This window comes from Pristis pectinata, chromosome 13, assembly GCF_009764475.1.
Source record: "Pristis pectinata isolate sPriPec2 chromosome 13, sPriPec2.1.pri, whole genome shotgun sequence".
Lineage (NCBI taxonomy): Eukaryota > Metazoa > Chordata > Chondrichthyes > Rhinopristiformes > Pristidae > Pristis > Pristis pectinata.
Window position 1 is genome coordinate 22,330,710 of NC_067417.1, and position 19,380 is coordinate 22,350,089.

Consider the following 19,380-nt stretch of genomic DNA (forward strand, 5'->3'; position numbering starts at 1 on the left):
GATGTTTTTGGAGGGAAGTGTAGAGCTGTTTGGTGTTTCCCAGGCGGTGATAAGGAGACGATTGCTAAAAGAGCCTGTGGGATAATGGGTATTGACGAGGTTGATCCCTGAGACAGCACAGCTAGAATGGGAAATTTGGGGCGGGGGGGGCCAGATTGCTCATAAATTGTTCCTCAATAGTTCATGCACAGAATGACAATCATTTTGTGCAGGTTTACCAGGGTGCTGCCTGGATTAGAGGGTGTGAGCTATAAGGAGAGGCTGGACAAACCTGGGTTGTTTTCTCGAGTGTTGGAGGTTAAGGGGAGACCTGATAGAAGTTTGTAAGATTGAGAGGCATAGATAGGGTAGAAATGTCAAGTACTAGAGGACATGCATTTAAGGTGAAAGGGGGAACATTCAGAGGAGATGGTAGGACAAGTTTGTTTTTAAACACAGAGTAGTAGGTGCTTGAAATTAGGTGCTTGAAATGAGCTGCTGGGGGAGCGATGGAAGCAGATATGATAGTGGCATTTAAGAGGCTGTTAGACATAGCAGGGAATGGAGGGATTTGGGTCACGTACAGGCAGCAGAGAATTGATTTTGGCATCATGTTTGGTACTGACATTGTGGGCTGAAGGGCCTGTTTCTGTGCTGTACTATTTTATGTTCTGTGAATGGGGTAGTCCAGAATCTCTTGGAGCTGCTTGTCAGCACTTTTGGGGTACATTCCATTCCTGGACCAATTCCCCAGTATTTAACCTGGGAAATCTGCTCGTGCCACTTGTGCCAGGTTAGATCACTTGCAGGGAGTTCTACTGAACATCTGCAAGGCATTAAAGTAAGAGTATTTTTGATTTTTAAAAAAAATAGTTTGTACAGTTTTAGATGCTAAAATGTTTTGATATTTTTGTTTTAGTATTGTAATTTTTTAATGTTTCTGAATATCAGAAATGTTTTTTGGTTACTTTGAGAGCTGGCTAAACTAGGGGCCATGGTTTGGCTCACTTGATGTTTTCAGCCATTTTGGGCATGGAGCTTGTTTTCTTTGCCACCCCAAACACCACTGATGTAATGGGAATATGGAACAGTATTGCATGCTATCTGCAAACAGTTATGCAGAAGTCAGGCTATTAGAAATGACGAGAAACAAATTCTTAGCCCATACTAGGAAATATTTAAAGTTACGTGATATCATGAGAACCTAAAACTATTTTATTTCTTGTATATAGGGGGGAAACGAGATTCAGACTTGATTTTGCCAATTAACCCCTCTCTGAGTGTAACGTTGCATCAAGATCAGGTAAGCTTTGAGGCTACAAGGAATTTGAAATGTTGATGGAATTTTACATGTCCTAACCCAAAGACCCTTGTGTTTTTTTTGCATATATTTGTGTTCTAGTTTATCCTCGAGCTAAAGTGATCCACCTGTAATCTAACTAATGAAATTATTGCAGTGCTAAAACAGTCTGACAAATTCTCTCGTTTGCACCCTGGTTCTGTGTTAATTAACCACAGCCAGAGCAGCAATTGAAATGTTAATATTGCCTTGTCTCATGATTGAGACAGAACAATGTAATCAATTTATTATATAACCTCTGCAGTCTGTCTAGCATGTTTTTGATATGTTTAATTAATTTGCCAATATACAGTAAAAATCTGTTCATCCAGCACCCCAAGAACTAGCAGATTTTCCAGATTATTGGAATTTGCTCCTATGAGCCAGATGCTGAACTATCAAGATTTCTAAACAATGGGATAGTGGGTTATTGGAATTTACTGTAATTATTAATTAGGGAAATACTTTGTTATCAACGTGAGCGTAAATTGAAATTGATGTTTAGGGGCATTTACCAATACAATCCATAACCTGCCAACCTTGGTGATATTGTAGCTGACCCAGGATTGGGCATTGTCTGAAGAAATTCCATTTGGTTCTTCTATTTGAGAATATATACACATATATATATTGAAGGTTTTCAAAATTAATAGTTTGTTCTTTCTCTGTGGTTTGCATATTTCTATGAATCAATAAAATTGGTGAGACTGTATTTAGAATTTTATGTACAGTGCTGGTCACCACAACACATGAAGGATGTGGTGGCAGTAGAGAGAGAGAGAGAGCAGAAGAGCCTTGTCAGGAATAGAGAGCTGTAGATAAGAGATTCAAAAGGCTGGATTTATCCTTACTGGAATGTGGGAGGCTGAGTGGTGACCTTGTAGAAGTTTAAAAAATTGAGGGGCATACATAGGATAGATGGTTAGAATTTTTCTTCCCCCTGGGCAGGGGAGCTTAGAACTAGAGAGCACAGGTTTAAGGTGAGAGAGAAGAATTTTAAAGGAGATTTGATGGGTTGGTTCTTCATACAGAGGATGGTGACTATTTGGAAAGAGTTGGTAGAGGAGGTAGCAGAGCACTTAAAAAGAATTTGGACAGGTACTTGGATAGGAAAGGAGTAGTGGGATAGAGGCTGAATGCAGACAAATTGGATTAGGCTAGAAAGGTATCACAGTTGGCGTAGAGGAGGTGGGCTGCAAGAGCCTGTTTCTGTGCTATATGATTCTGTGAAAATCCATCAAAAGTACTTGAAAGGTTTTTTGTAAATAATCTTGATAATCAAAATTGATTTTTGTTTTGTCATTTCAGTTGAAAAGTACAACAACAGTTACTGCAAGTCGATATTTCAAGGAGGACAGAATATGGATAAATGGAAAAGAGGAAAATATCGAAAACCCAAGGCTGCAGACTTGCTTACGGGAAGGTGTGCATCAATCTGAATAGCCTGTAACATGAGAATATGTTTTGTTGGCACTTGGTCTGTGTTGGCTGTTGATTCTTCTATGTGTTACTGCTACAATATTATCACATTTTCTGCCGTAATTTGAAGCATCTCTGTGGTTTAAAAACTATGAAGAACACTTTTGGGAGGGGGAGTAAGCAGGTAGGGATGTTTGGTGACAGATAAAATCGTAGTATAGTTACAGATGTTGGTCTTTAATACAAAGAGGAAGGAGTATAGAAGTAGGAAAATCTTACCTCAACTGTACTAGGTATTGGTCAGAACACAACTAAACTGCTGTATACAGCTTTGGTCTCATCAGATAAGGAGGGATTTATTTGCATTGGAGACAGTTCAAATGAGTCCCACTCAATTGATACAAAAACTGAAAATACTGGAAACATTTAGCAGGTCAGACTACTTTCTTCTAGAGAGAGGCCCAACTGGTTCCTCTCCACCAACTTCTTCATTTTTACCCACTTTATTGAGATCAAAGAAATAGCTGTAGATTATGGGAACAAGCATGCTTGTCTTATTGTGGGATACGTGGAATCGTTTATGTTCCAGCCCTACTCGGGTGGTGCTCCCTCTCCTTGACTCTTCCCTTCCTGCATCTCTCTGCTTCTATAATCTGAGGAATAGGCTACCCATAAGCATCCATTACAAGCCTATGGATTCTCACCACTATCTTCATTATACTTTCCTCCATCCTACCTCCTGTAAGACTGCATTCCATTCTCCCAATTCCCTCCTCTCTGTCATTTTTGTTCTGATGATAAAACTTCCTTCTGAGATGCCTTCCTTAGGGAACTGTGGCTTGTCCTCTACTGTGGTGGACAAAACCCTTGAGTGTATCTCATCTATTTCCTGCTCTTGCTCTCCAATTTTTGTTTAACTGGAAAGAGCAAGGATGAAGTTCCCCTGGTCCTTGCCTTCCATCCCAGAAGTTCTCAGTTTAGTAATGCTCTGGCTTTAACCATGCAACAATTAAGAATCCATGTAAAAGTATACTTCTGGTGACACAAAAGTTATTTAGGAATTTGTATTTATCCTTGGAAATATACAAAGTATGCAACTACAATCTTTAATTTAAACAGAAGGAAATTAGTGATTCAATTGAATAAATGGAATTTTTCAAATTCAGTGACCATTTTGCAGAATGTCTCTTCAATCCACAAGGGTAACCTTGTGCTTTCCGCTCCCACTCTGACTGTCCCATTGCACTATTCCAATGAAACCTTGGATAAGTGTGACAAATATAATCTCGTATTCTAATTAGGCATGTTATAGCCCTTCAGACTTGACATTAAATTCTAAAATTTTAGATGCCTTTCTAGTTTGTATCAGAACTGGCTAGTTCTGATGAGTCATCAACCTGCAATGTTAACACTGTTTTTCTTTACCCACGTAATGCTGTCTGGCCTGTTTGATTGGTTTCCAGCAATCTTTTATTTCAGATTTCTAGCAAGTGCACTGTTTCTGTCTCACGGTCCCAGCAATTGTTTTTTCTCTCTCCTCCATTCTCATTCATCTCATTCAGACAGATCAGCTGTGATTAATAACCCTTCATCATCCTCTCACAGTGAACACCATCACCACTTCTGTCATTCAGTTTTTCATGCTCTCCAGCCTGTCAAATGGTTCTGAACACAACTTTGCAACTAAAACATTTTTCTCCATTCTGATGAAAGGTCATCAACCTGATGCACTATCTCTGCTGCCTGACTTACTGAGTATTTCCAGCAATTTTTTTTAAATTTCAGAAATTCCAGAATGTGCCTCATTTTGCTGCTTGAACTATTTTTTTTGTTTGCATGAAGAACAGTTTCAGACATGGTTGATTTTTAAGCAAGGTTTTGAAAGCATTCAAATTTATAATTGCATAACTATTCAGGCTTGCAAATGCTCATGAACTTGGATTTTTTTTTTCCTCCCCAGTCCGTCGTCTAGCAAGAAAAAGAAGAAACACTGGTGATGAAAATTCCAACACATTAACTCTCAACTATAAAGTTCATATCTGCTCTGTAAATAACTTCCCCACAGCTGCAGGTCTGGCATCCTCTGCAGCTGGTTATGCTTGTCTGGGTAAGTAAGTTGGGAAATTCATTATAGACCTTTTTATCATGCAGAGGCCAAAGTTTTCTAGGAATTAGACAATAGGCTTTAACTATAGCTACAGGCCTATATGAGAAAATTGAATTTTGGGTTGTGATAAGCAATTTTAAACTTAAAAATTTATTAAGGGATGATTCAGTTGTGTGGTACCTTTTTAATACTTCGGCACATAGAAATTGCTGGTGTATTTTTGATGTTTTACATTAACCAATGTTACTTTTCTTCTGCAGTTTATGCACTTGCTAAGCTGTATGGTTTAGAAGGAGAGCTATCAGAGATTGCTCGCCAGGGCTCGGGCAGTGCATGTAGAAGCATGTATGGAGGGTTTGTTCAGTGGACTATGGGAGTGAAAGAAGATGGAAGTGATAGCATTGCTCAGCAGATTGAACCAGAAACCCACTGGCCTGAGCTTCGAGTTCTCATATTAGTGGTGAGTGCAGAAGCTAAGTAAAGAGATTCTGTTGAGGGAATACCTCTTTAAGCCCTATGTGTGTGGAAACTGCATTTTTAACAACTGTGTTTAAGTATATTATTTAATTCTTCATGAAGGCTTGGCTGGATCCAATCAATAAACTGCAGACAATTGGGTTTAATAACAAAAATGTGAAACCTTTCAGCCACCATGTTTTGTATTAAAAGTAGGTTTTGAGATGACTCAACAGCTAGAAACACTTTGCAAGTATGGAGCAAGGAAACTGGCTATCTAAAAGTTAGTCTGTGATTTGGTTGGTAGACAGATACATGACAGAAGCAAGAAATGGTGCTGAGAAAGGAGGCAGCAATTAGAGAAGTAAAAGATACATTAAGTATCTTTATCATGGAGTAGCTGTAATATTTTCATGTAATGTGTGGGAGAGAGTTGCATTAGAGACTTTACCAGTTTGTAGCATACTATAGTTCACACAAAAGATGCATTTCACTGTGTGTTTCGATATACGTGTGACTGATAAAGATATCTTCATGTATACACGTGGCTGATGAACACAATGTGTTAAACATTTTGTTATTAGGAGAAAGTGTGATGGAATTTCTTCTGCACATTGTCATAACATGCAGAGTATGTGGCACAAGAAAGCACTGGCTTTTTTTTTACTGTAATTTTCTTCAAATATTTCTGCAAAGGGTTAGAAAAGATTGGAATAGGATTGATTATACATTGAGAAAGATGGGAGAGAGAAGGAGGACAGTTCTGTGTATCCCTGTATTAGTAAAAGGACCCTTAAATAAGGCGTGATATAAGCTATATGTATTATAGTAAGATTCTGATGAGGAACCACTTAATGTCCACTTTTTTTTTTAAATGATTCAAGGCTAATTAATTTGCACTCAAGAGGCTAGCTTCTATGGAATTGTTACATAGCCAAGGTTTTCAAACTGGGAGCTGGGAGGATCTAGAGGTCCTGCTAAAGTTAGAAGGAAGCAAGTGCATTCATACAAATGATTGCTGAGAAATTCATCCCCAGTTGGTAGTACCACATGCACCATGTTGAAGAGACAACGCATAATACTGTCTCTACACTCCCATTGATTTAAATAGAGCTGAAATTTGAAAACTTACTGCAAGATGTGGTGCTCATTTAGTGCCACCAGCAAAGATGAATTGCTGTGTAGAGTGTTTAGCAATGTCTTTGCTAAAGCAAACATAACACAAGCTAACATAGAAATGATTATCTAGTTTTATACATTGTTTCTCGTTCATATAACAGTTAATTATCTTTTTTAACATGGTGACTTTTACAGTAGTTTTTACTGATTTCAAAAAATACAAAAACTATAGAAGTGATTTTTTTTAAACTAAAATTTTATTTACAGCGTGGTAATAGGCCCTTCCGGCCCAACTAGTCCGCGCCACCCATTTTAAACCCAATTAACCTACCCGTATGTCTTTGCAATGTGGGAGGAAACCGGAGCACCTGGAGGAAACCCATGCAGACACGGGAGAACGTACAAACTCCTTACAGATAGCGGGAATCAAACCCCGATTGCTGGTGCTGTAATAGCGTCAAGCCAACCACTACACTACCGTGCCGCTGTATGAATAGTGAAGAAACCTGTTCTATTTAAATTTGTGTCCCATCAAAGCAGTTGGGGAATCTTAACTTGTATAAATAACTAAGGAATAAAAATGGCTAGTGTCAATATTTGTAGTAATGAAAACACCGGATAGTTGTAAAAACCTTGTATGGATCACAAGGTAAAGGAAAACAGTGAACGTTCCCCTCTGGCCTAACCACAGCTCTGTGGTTGTCTTTTAATTTCTGTTTTGAAGTGGCCTAGCAAACTACTCAATTATATCAAAACTGTCACGCACAGATGGCTGAAGAAAATGGCTAAAACTACCTTCTCAAAGACAATTAACGATGCACAATAAATCATGGCCTTGTCATACTCTCAAGAATGAATATAGAATGTATTAAAACATCACCTTAAGGATATATAACCTGGTGTTTACATGGACCTTAAGATGGAACATGAGACTAGGTTGGGTAGTTCTTTTTGTCTGGCACACAGGATGGGTGAAACAGCTGTCTCCTGTGTAATAAATCTTGTATGCTTCTGTAATGTCAGTTAGTTATTAGGTGCCAAAGCCTACCAGAATCTTTGCACTTTGCAATTTGCTTCATTTTTTTTCCTCTCTCACAATGGTAATAATATTCACCCAACGTTACTGCAGGTACATATTTTGATTTAAAGTTATCAGTAACATCAGCCCATCATTTGTATTTCAGTAAAGAAGGGAATGTACTGACATGTAAATGCCATCATAAACATTCATTAGAAAACAGTGTTGCTCTTTTTTTCTATATACTTTGTTTCTGATGGTCTTTTAAGGAAATCTAGTTTGTACTAAACTCAGTTTGTGGAAAAATAGTAGTTATCAGATGTCATGCTCAGGCCAGCCTATTAATGTTAGTGTTAGCCTGAAGTCTCCTGCTTTTGAGTGTTTTTGATCTCCTGTGGTAGTGAATAGGACTAGAAGGTCAGCTATTTGTATTTTTTTTATTTGCAGGTTAATGCAGAACAGAAGCCGGTCAGTAGTACTGCTGGGATGCAAACCAGTGTCAAGACAAGTGCTCTACTGAAGGTGTGAAATTCATACATTGGAAGCACTCTTGATCTTTGTTAAACCAAAAATTAGTTGCATGGAGGACTAATACCATATTGGTGTTCATCCTCCATGTAAACAATGATCATATCCTAATCCAGTCCATGTACTTTATCCTCCTCTCTGTTCTTTGTTATAAAAATTATTTTAAATTGAGTGTAAATCACATAAGAAGGATGTATTTAAAAAGGTAGGGGTTAAAGTAGTTCTGATGAATTTTTTGGGTTGAATGAGGGATAGATACTGGCCAAGGCATCAAATTTTAGCTCCTCTTCAATCATGCTGTGAGATGTTTTGTATCTGCCTGAGAGGACACTTGGTTCCACCAATTGTGCACATTTCCTCAGAATCCATTTAAGTGTCAGTCCACACCTTGGGACTGGAACTCGCACCCTTCTGACTCAGAAGTAGCCACAACTGCTGCAGGGTTTGGATTATGTTGGTTGTGGCTCAATCAGAAGGTAATGGATTTAATGAAAAGTGGATAACTGAGTTGCAAACTTTTCATAAGCGGAAAAGATGTGAGCATTTTCTATTCTGATGTAATGTCATCAACTTGCCAACTCGGGCTGCATCTCTGGAAAGAGAAACAGCATTAGTGTTTGAAGTATTCCAAGCAATTTCTGGTTTACTTGTGCACTTTCTGTTTTGCAGTATCGTGCTGAAATTGTACCAAAACGAATGCTGGAAATGATTGAAGCGATCAAACAACAAGATTTTGAAACTTTTGGTCAGTTAACTATGAAGGACAGCAATCAATTTCATGCCACGTGTCTTGATACCTTTCCGCCAATCTTCTATCTTAATGAGATTTCCAAATCTATCATTAATTTGGTACATAGATACAATTCTCACTTTGGAGAGACACTGGTACGTTGACCACTTTTATCTATATATACCTGACATTGACATTTTAAAGGTGTATAAATAAGCCTATTCAAATGCAAATACTCCCTTTCTTAAACTGTTGGGATTTGTGTGTTTGGCCTGCATCCTGAATCTCGCTTTCACATGGGGCCCAGTCACCCTCTTAATTACAGCTCAAATCGGGACAGCACACAAAGAAATCTCTGCCGTGGTGGGTTTCCCGAACCAGTAGGATTATTCGGGTCCTGTTACAGTGTACACTTGGGAACAATTTGAGTGAGCTCAAAGATACTCCATTGACTCAAAAAAAAACTTTCAGCAATTTATAGTATTTGTGTTACATGTGGCTATCACAATAATTCATCAGTAATGCTCTTTTTGTAGTATTTGATCTTTGTCTTCCTTGCTGGATGGCCACTTTCCCCCATTCTCCTTGCAAATGGGTGCTCTAATTTATGATCTTGTCCTTCTGTCATGATTCTTCTTGTCTTATGAGTAGCTCTCTTGCACTTGTATACAGTCCTTTGTTTAAAAAAAACTCTTATAGAAGAGATTTTGTTTTTCTCTCCTGGTGTAGCAGTTAGCGTAACACTATTACAGCATCAGTGACCCGGGTTCAATTCCACCACTGTCTGTAAGGAGTTTGTACGTTCTCCCTGTGTCTGCATGGGTTTCCACCGGGTGCTCCGGTTTCCTCCCACATTCCAAAGATGTACAGGTTAGGAGCTGTGGGCATGCTATGTCACCACCAGAAGAGTGGCGCCACTTGCAGCCTGCCCCCAGCACATTCTCAGTAACACCAAAAGACACATGTCACTGTTTTTCTATGTTAATGTGACTAAATAAATCCTCCTGGCTGTCTCCACCTTCACCTACTCCGCTTCCCCTCACCTGACTCCATCTACCTTTTTTTGTCTGCCTTCATCTATCATCCTTCTACCTCTTGTCTTCCAACTCCATCCCTTCCTCATGTCTGCCTGTCATCCTTTACCCCTCCTTGGTCCACCAATCATCCACTGGCCCCTGGTTCACCACTTCCCCTCTCCTCTTTGACTGGCTATCTTCCCTCTCCATCCTTGGTCCTGATGCACCGAAAATTCCTCTCCCCACACAGATGCTGTTCAATCTGCTAAGTTCCTCCAGCAGATTGTTTGTTGCCTTAGCTGCTTTCTGTGAGTGCATGTTAACTTGCAGTGATTCGTGTACAAAAACAATATGGTCACACTTAACATCAACACCTTTCAAACTCTCACCATTTTAAAACAAAAACTCTGCATTTCTCTTTGGTGATAAAGTGGATGATGTCACATTTGCTCTCAGTGAGGTCATGGCACATGGGATACATTCATTTCACTTATCAAATCCCTTGAAGCATCCTCTTCACACTCTCACAACCATCTAGCTGTGTGAGTGGCTGGGTCCCAGCACTGATCCCACAGTCATCCACTGGTGATAGCCTTGTAATCTGAAAATAACCCATCTATTCTTGTTGTCTTCAGTCTGTTAGCCAATCCTCAATTCATGCCAGTCTATTATCTCTAATATTGTGTGATCTATTTATTATTGTTTGATAATCTTGGATGCAAAATCCAAATATACCATATCATCAGATTCACCATTATTCTGTTAGTTGCAACCTCAAACAAAATCCAGTAAATATTTCAAATATGCTTTCCTTTTCATAAATCTATATAATTCTGTCTAGTCCTACTATTATTTTCCAAGTAGCCAGTTAGCATTTCATTAATAAAAGATTCCAGCATTTTCTGCCTTGCAATCCGTGGGAGCCATTCTAAAATCTACAGAATTTTGGAAGATGATATTCAGTGTCTACTGTCTTCATATCTGCCACCTTCAGAACCTTGGAATGCAGCTCATTAGGTCATGGGAATTTATCGCTATTCAGTCCCTCTAACTTCTCCAGTTTTTTAAACTAATGTTAATTTTTTGTTTGAGTTCCCCATTTATTCTAGACCTGTATTGTTCCATTGTTTCTGGGAGTTTTACATTGTCTTTTTTCATGAAGGTAGGCACAGAATATTTGTTTAATTTTATTTCCACTTCCTTATTCCCCTATGTAATTTCTGCTCTCTTGGTCAGTAGGGACCCATTTTAACTTCTGCTAATCTTTTCCTTTTATATACACATAGAGACAGCAGGTTCTAAGCACAGTGTCAGTACATACTTGTGTGCCAGACAAGCCCTAACAAAATAAGAGTTCAGCACTCAGAATAGAAATTTGTCCTTTGCATGTTCACTCTAAGCAGCAATAAAATAGTTTGCCTCCAAAACTCTTGCTTTGGAGTAAATGAAACCAAAATTGAGAAACCAAGAATGGAGCCACAACTAAATTTAACATTTTACCAATAATAATGAACTTTTTAACCTATAGGAAGGATATTTGTAAGATTGAAAGAGTGCAGAGTAGATTTACTAGAATGTTGCCGTGTCTTCAGGAGTTGAGTTACAAGGAAAGACTGAACAGGTTAGGACTTTATTCCTTGGAGCGCAGAAGAATGAGGGGAGATTTGATTAGAGGTTTACTAAATTGAGGGGTATAGACAGAGTTAATGCGAGTAGGCTCTTTCCACCTAGATTAGGAGAGATAAGTACAAGAGGACATGGCTTTAGGGTGAAAGGGGAAAAGTTTAGGGGGAATTTCTTCACTCAGAGTGGTGGGAGTATGGAAGGGGCTGCCATCTGATGTAGTGAATGCGGGCTCATTCTTGGGTTTTAAAGAATAAATTGGATAGATACATGGACAGGAGAGGTCTGGAGGGTTATGAACTGGGTGCAGGTAAATGGGACTAGCGTCATAACATTTCGGCACAGATTAGAAGGGCCGTATGGCCTGTTTTTCTGTGCTGTAGTGTTCTATGGTTCTATCCCTCCCACCCTTGCCCCCTCCACTGTTCAAGAGTGTATATGATGAATATGTGAATGGTACTCGCCTCATCTACGTCGGCTTGCATTGGTTACTAGTGGGACCTTGTTCTGCAAAAAAAATTTGGATTGGTCTGCCTATTCTTGTAAGTCCAGTATGGATTTTTTCAATAGGGCATTTTACCGTAGAGAAATTGTACAAAGCAGTTTCTTCAGAAAGCTTGAAGTTTTTAACTCCAAAAGAGCAATCTGTTCCACCCACTAAGATACATGTTGGAAGTAATTGATCTAATAATCTAAATGTGCATGTTTCAGCATTACTGTCACCTTTTTAAAATGACTGACAACTGTATTTGTGGTAAAAGTCTGTTGCCTGATTTATTAAGAAACTAATGGTAAGTTCTTTCTGTTGCATTAAAGTATTTGTTGACTCATTACAAATACATGCATTCCAATTCCCTCTATAATTGCTGGAGCAATGAAATCTTGGGGTACAAGTCCCTAGCTTCCTGAAAGTGGCAATGCAAGTAGATAGGGTGATAAAGAAGGCATATGGCATACTTGCCTTCATCGGTCAGAGTGTTTGAGTATAAGGGTCAGCAAGTCATGTTGCAGCTGTATAAAACTTTGGTCAGGCCACATTTGGAGTTCTGGTTACTGCATTACAGGAAGGATGTGGAGGCTTTGGAGAGAGTGCAGAAGAGGTTCACCAGGATGTTGCTTGGATTAGAGAGTATTAGCTGTAAGGAGAGGTTGGACAAATTTGGATTGTTTTCTCTGGAGTGTTGGAGGCTGAGAGGGCAATCTGATAGAAGCAAATAAAATTATGAGAGGCGTAGATAGTTGGTCTCTTTCCCAGGGTGGAAATATCAGAAAAGGCACTTGGAATGGTACATGGATAGGAAAGGTTTAGAGGGATATGGATCAAACACTGGCAGATGGCAGTAGTTGAGATGGTCAGCCTGGTTGAGTTCGACAAAGGGCCCATTTCCATGCTGTGTTACTCTGCCAAATACAGGTGGGCATAGCTTTAAGGTGAGAGGGAGAATGTTTAAAGAAGATTTGAAGCAGGTTTTTTCCAGAGTGGTAGGTGGCTGGAACACACTGCCAGGGGAAGTGGTGGAAGCAGATACAAGAGCCACATTTAAGAGGCATTTAGATGGACACATGAACAGGCAGAGAATGGAGGGATATAGACAATGTGCAGGCAGATGTGTACTTTAAATTGGCATCGTGGTTGGCACAGACATCATGGGCCTGTTCCTGTGCTGTACTGTTCTGTCATAAATAAGCAACTTGTGATTGAAAGGCAATCTTCCTTTATCATGTGCACAGTCATTTAGAATAAACAATGTATATAGGTGGTCTATGGTTTAAAAAGACTTTGAATTGTACTTTGAAATATAATCCACTTCTGTTTCTGATCCACTTTGCTGTTCTCTTTAGGTAGCATACACATTTGATGCTGGTCCCAATGCAGTCATTTACACACTAGAGCAGCATGTGGATGAGTTTGTGGAAGTTGTGAAACATTATTTTCCTCCAGAAGAAAATGGTGAACAGTGAGTTGTATGTTCTTAAAGTGGTTGCTTTTTATTTGGTATGGTTTTCTGTTACTGCAAAGGAGTCACTTCAATTTGTTGTTTGATATCTACTGAGGGAAACATATGCATTTCTTTATTATTACCTTCATTTTAGCAAAGAGAGTAGCCTTTGTTCATCTGGAAGTGAAAATATCCTATAATTAGCAGTTTCACTATTTTACTTTAACTTCCAGCTGCGTCCTTCCTCAAATGGTAAATTTTAATTTGATTTTTCACTGCACAATCAGAAATAGTTGCCCTTTTCTCTTGTTATGTGTACAAGCTACATCCAATTTTACTAAAATTAGTAGCTTAGTAAATTTGTACTGCGTTGGAGGAAGTTGAGATTACACATTGAAATAAAAAATGTGGTATTTGAAATTACAAGTTGATTGATCTTATTCAGCCAAATTATATTTCTGTTCTAAGATTTCTGAAATTTAAAAGGTTGCTCAATTCCAGATGGATAATTCTAAGTAAATCTTAGACATCATTTGGCATATTGCCCTTTTTAGTTCTACCTTGCCCCAAAAAAATGTGTATACAAATGGGGTTCTGTAACTATTTGCTTTCCTGGAACATATCCACTTATTTTTCTCTTTGGCAACAGATAGTCAAAATCTGAAAAGTCCTATCTGTCCAGATGGCTTTCTCTCTTCATACGATAGATCCCTTTCCCAAATGAAAAATGCATTTCTTGGAAAAATCCCCAAAAACTTTTCACAACATTCACTGTTCATTTGACTGAGAACTGCTCGCTTTGCACACTGTACACAGCAGGGACAAAAGATGCCCTGACTACAAGGTTTGAATAGCTTGCAAAGCAAAGCTTGACACTTTCATCCTTGCCTGCACTTCACCGATGGCAGTAGAATAGGTAAGTGAGTAGTTGGATTGGATATACTACATGGAATTGTGCGCTGGAAAATAGCAAAGGAGCAAGCAACAAGGAGCTGGATAGGCCAGTCAGGTACTGGTATGAGAAGGTGAATGTTAGAAGGGGGTGGGATTGAGGGTATTTTGAGATGCCAGAGTTGTTTGCGTGTGTGTGTGTGTCTCCCTCTACACAAAGGAACAAGTTGCACAGCATGGAATCAGAGGCCATGAAGCCCATAGCGTCTGTGCTGACCATCAATGACCCATTTGCACTAATCCTGTATTAATCCTATTTTTCTTTAAATTCTCCCCACATTCTACTACTTACCAGCACACTAGAGACAATTTGAACTCTGGTCTTTGGCACTACAAGGCAGTGGTTCTTCTAGTGTGCAACTGTGCCTCCCTTCTTTCTTAAGAATATGAATCGTTCACGGTATAATTATCCCTCCCTTGAATCTCCCCTTGCCCTCCCCAAGCTTCATCTCCTCTCATGCCCTCCTCCCACTCTATTTTCTTTCATCCAATTCCCTCGCTGTAACTCACTCACCTCAACCTCACCCCACACTCCTGTAATTTTTTGTTTTGCTTTTGTGCGTATTGTGGCAGTGGGAGTTGGAGTTCTAAACTAAAATCCTGGAGTTCAACAGGCCTGGTCAGGCAAGTGAATAACCCTTCTGCCATTGAGGGGGAGTGTCTGAATCCCAACATCAGTAGGGAAAGTGTAAGGGGGTCAAAGAACTGGTCCGGCATCAGTTGGACCATGAGGACTGGACCCAACACTGGGAGAGATTTTGGTCCAATAGTGTTGGATGGAGTGGGGATGGGGAGGTTGGTGAGCCTAATGTCTGAGATAGCCTGACAAGTTGAATGTGCCCCCCACCCCCAGCTGATATTGGGATCCATAGTCTAGCAAGACTATACATAGGTGATCCGGTTGCATCTCATTTGGACCCAAAACAATTATTGTAAATTGAGGTACACTGGATTTTAATCAGGAAACCGTATTAGTAGCCATGATTCAATCACCTCTACCTTCAAGGTATCTTGCATCACTGTATGTACCAACAAAGTTACAAAAACTTAATTCTGAAATTTCTGTATGGCTGTCGGGGTGATTTTTTTAAAAAAAGTAATGGCAACATGCATCAGGCTGCTGTTTATTGATTACAGCATGGCGTTCAACACCATCATCCCCTCAGTATTAATCAACAAGCTCCAAAACATGGGTCTCTGTACCTCCCTTCTGCAACTGGATCCTCAGCTTCCTTATCAGGGTACTACAGTCAGGTTAGATTGGTAATAACATCTCACTGACAATCAACACAGGCGCATCTCAAGGATGCATGCTTAGCCCACTGCTATAGTCTCTATACTTATGACTGTGTGGCTAAGCACAACTCAAACGCCATCTATAAATTTGCTAATGATGCCACTGTTGTTGGTAGAGTCTCAGATGGTGACCAGGAGGCATACAAGAGTGAGATTGGCTGGTTGAGTGGTGTCGCAAAAACAACCTCTCACTCGGTGTCAGCAAGATCAAGGAATTGATTGTGGATTTCAGGAAGGGGAATTTGGGAGGGCACACACCAGTCCTCATTGAGGGGTCAGCGGTGGAAAGGGTGAGCAGCTTCAAGTTCCTGGGTGTCAACATCTGAGGATCTATCTTGGGCCCAACACATTGATGCAATCATGAAGAAGGCACGCCAGTGGCTCTACTTTGTTAGGAATTTGAGGGGATTTGATGTCACCAAAGACTATTACAAATTTCTATAGATGTACAGTGGAGAGCATTTTGACTGGTTGTATCACAGCCTGGTATGGAGGCTCCAATCCACAGGATTGCAAGAGGCAGCAGAAGGTTGTAGACTTAGTCAGCTCCATCACTGGCACAACCCTTCCCACCACTGAGGACATCTTAAAGAAGCTGTGCCTCAAGAAGGCGGCATCCATTACTAAGGACCCTCGTCATTTAGGACACTCCCTCTTATTACTATCATTGGAGAGGGGGTACAGGAGCCTGAAGACCCACACTCAGCGATTCAGGAACAGCTTTTTCCCCTCTGCCATCAAATTTCTGAACGGTCCACGAACACTACTTTGTTATTCCTTTATTTTGCACTATTTTTTGTAATTTATAGTAATTTTGTCTTTAAACTGTACTGTTGCTGTGAAACAAATTTCATGATGAATAAGTAAGTGATAATAAATCTGATTCTGATGAATCTGCTGTATTCTTCCATCAATTCAACAACATACAGCGAGGAAAGTGAAAGTGAATTGCTGCTTCACTTGGAAGATTGTTCAGATTCCTGGATGGGGAAAGATGGTGGGAAGGGAAGAGGTAAAAAGTAAGGGTTTCATCTCCTGTGGTTGTATGAAGGTTCCTATACTTTTCAAAATAGTGCTATGAAACTTTTACATTTGCATGAGAGGGTAGATGGGCATTGCTTTAATGACTAATCAGAAGGAAGACTCCTCTATGAATGCTTCCCTGGTGTTGGCCTGACATGTCATCCTGGACTTTTTTGCTTAAATCTCCAGCTTGGGATTTAGAGCCACTCCTTCAGATTCAAATGAAAGTGCTACTAGGGAGTCGCAGTTGACATTGTGGAAGCACTTGTGTTGCTATTTCAAAATAAAAAGCAGAGGTATAGCTACTTTTTTTTTAATCCATGGGAGTGCATCACACAAAAATCATTGTGCACTGTTAGTTTGGAAATAAAATATACTAAAAAAAAATTGCTTGAAATACTGAAAGGCAATATTTGTGGAGTGAAAAATGCTTTGTGAACCTTTCGAGAATTGTGGATTGCAATGATTTGATACATTGATACTTTAATATTGTCAGTTTGGTGTATAGCCTTAAACGTCATCTTCAGAATTCTTATCCACTGTCCAAATTCTCTGCTGTTTGAATGCTTCTGCCTTGATAATTATGCTGAAGAGGGAGTGGGGTAGTTGTTTTTGAATGGAGAATCCTGGAAATACTAGGAACAGAGGTTCTGTTGGATTTAAGATTGTCTTGGCCTATCCAACCCCAACCTGTGATTCACTTTCTTGGACATTTATTTCCATTTTTCAAAACCATAGGTGTGTAACTAATTGAACTATGGGTGGATTACATATTAATATGGAGGAGGGGGAAGGGAAGCAGAGGTATAAAGGAATGGTGGTTTTTTTTTCTCTTTACATTTTCTTGTCTTGTGTTTTCTAGGTTCCTGAAAGGTTTACCAGTAAATTCAGTCCCTCTTCCTGAGCCGCTGAAGTCCAGCATCCACATGGATCCAATTAAGGGTGGCATTCGATACATCATTAATACTCAAGTAACTGTTCAAAGCAATATCTTGTATAACTTCCTTTCTCCTGCTTTTTCCCCTTGGTTCCAGAACTCTGCACAAAAATGTTTCATTCAGGCTCTTCCCTGCATAGCAAATCCATATCTTAGAACATGGCCTTGTCTCTGACTTAACTACCTCTGTCCATGTTGAATTGGACTCTGTGATAATGACATTTTTGTGGTTTACAAAAATAATTACCATCAAAAATGTAGAGGGCATGATTGTCAATGTATTAATAGTAAGGAAGAAAGTTGCACTTAGCAGGAACACATCAATGGACTAGTCAGATGGACAACAGTAGCAGCAAATGGAAGGCAGTGCAGAGAATGTGAGCTAATGCATTTGGGGAAGATGAGCAAGGCATAAGGATTGTGCAATAAATGGTAGGGTGCTGAACACAGATAATCAGAAGGCAACCCTTTCTACAGATCTCTGAAGGAAGGACAAAGTAGTTTAGAAGAGATTGGTATACTTTATTGACCAAACCATAGATTAAAAGAGCAGGAGGTCATACTGGCAATGTTTTAAAAACAAAATGGCTGGAGAACTGCATGGTTCTGTTTACCTCATTATAGGAAAAATATGATAGCATTAAAGGGTGCAGAGGAGATTTACAATGGTGAAGTCTAAGGAGAAATTGATCAGGCTCGGATTGTTTTCATTGGACCAAAGGAAGCTAATTTATGCAAGGTGTGTTAAATTGTAAGGTGTAAACAAAGTGAATAGGAAACAAAACTGATTTAGCAGAAATGTCAAAAATTGGGAGATATGAATTTTAAGATAATTGGTCCTAGGACAAGAGAGAAGATGAAGAAAAATGTTTTTGACCAAAGTGGTGGGGTTCTGGAATTCTATCCTGTGAACACAGAAACCAAGAATACAATTTTGAAACAAAAACAACTTGGATAAGCGCTTAAATTGTCTTCTCCTGCAAAGCCAAGAACTGGGTTGAGAATTGCGTAAATAATAAACTCGATGGATAGAATAGAATCCAGTGTTGTAGATTTTTTTTAGGGTTTTTTTTCTTTCACTTGCAACCTAGTTGCCCTAATTTTTCCACATAATTTGGGCTTGACATCTTTTCTGTAACCCTGACAGATATGCTTTGTATTTTGTCCCAGGCTAATACTCTCCTAGTAAGAATCCTAAAACTGCACAAAATTCCAGGCGATCTTTTTAATTTTGTACATAGCTGCAGAGATGGTGGATGTGTTGGTTGTAATTTATATACATTCTTTGGATTCTAGAGAGGTCCAAGGAGAAAACCCCAAGGGTAGCACCATTATTGAAGAGAACTGAAATCAGGAAACTATAGATCAGTTAGTCTAACATGTCATTAGGAAAAATGCTGAAATCCATTATTAAGGAGGTAATAGTGGACATTTAGAAAATCATAGCATGATCAATCGGACTGAGGTTGGTTTTATGAAAGGGAAATCATGTTTGATAAACATGCCAGAGGCCTGTCAGGATGCAACAAATAAGATGGATACAGCAAAACCAGTACTGTGATGTATTTGGATTTCTGAATGGCCTTTGATAAAGCCATATGAAAGGTTACTGCACAAGATGAGAATGCACAGGGTTGGGATTTATTGGTGTGGATAGGGGAGTGGTTGCAGAACATAAAATATAGCAGCAATAACTAGCCAGGTGCCCAAGGAATCAGTGCTGGACATCTATTCTAACCTATTATTAATTATGTGAATAAAGGGACTGAGTGTACTTGGCCAAACTTGATGATGATACAAAAATGTGGTTGTGGAAGTTGTGATGAGAAGGATGCAGCCTGTAAAGGGATATAGAAAGGGGGGAAGATGTTGGCTGATAGAGTATAATGTGAGGTTATC

The 19,380-nt window shown here is 39.4% G+C and overlaps 1 protein-coding gene across 4 annotated transcripts in view; it reads left to right on the forward strand.

Moving 5' to 3' along the window:
• mvda (mevalonate (diphospho) decarboxylase a) overlaps positions 1-19,380 on the forward strand; it is a 30,627-nt gene that overhangs the window by 9,600 nt on the left and 1,647 nt on the right. For 3 of the 4 annotated variants that reach the window (XM_052028096.1, XM_052028095.1, XM_052028094.1), the window contains 8 exons: positions 1,212-1,282; positions 2,627-2,741; positions 4,698-4,844; positions 5,105-5,304; positions 7,885-7,959; positions 8,635-8,850; positions 13,177-13,292; positions 17,407-17,515. In XM_052028096.1, coding sequence (XP_051884056.1) covers positions 1,212-1,282; positions 2,627-2,741; positions 4,698-4,844; positions 5,105-5,304; positions 7,885-7,959; positions 8,635-8,850; positions 13,177-13,292; positions 17,407-17,515 — 1,049 coding nt within the window. The remainder of the gene's footprint in view (positions 1-1,211; positions 1,283-2,626; positions 2,742-4,697; positions 4,845-5,104; positions 5,305-7,884; positions 7,960-8,634; positions 8,851-13,176; positions 13,293-17,406; positions 17,516-19,380) is intronic. The other variant, XM_052028097.1, reaches the window with a different exon arrangement.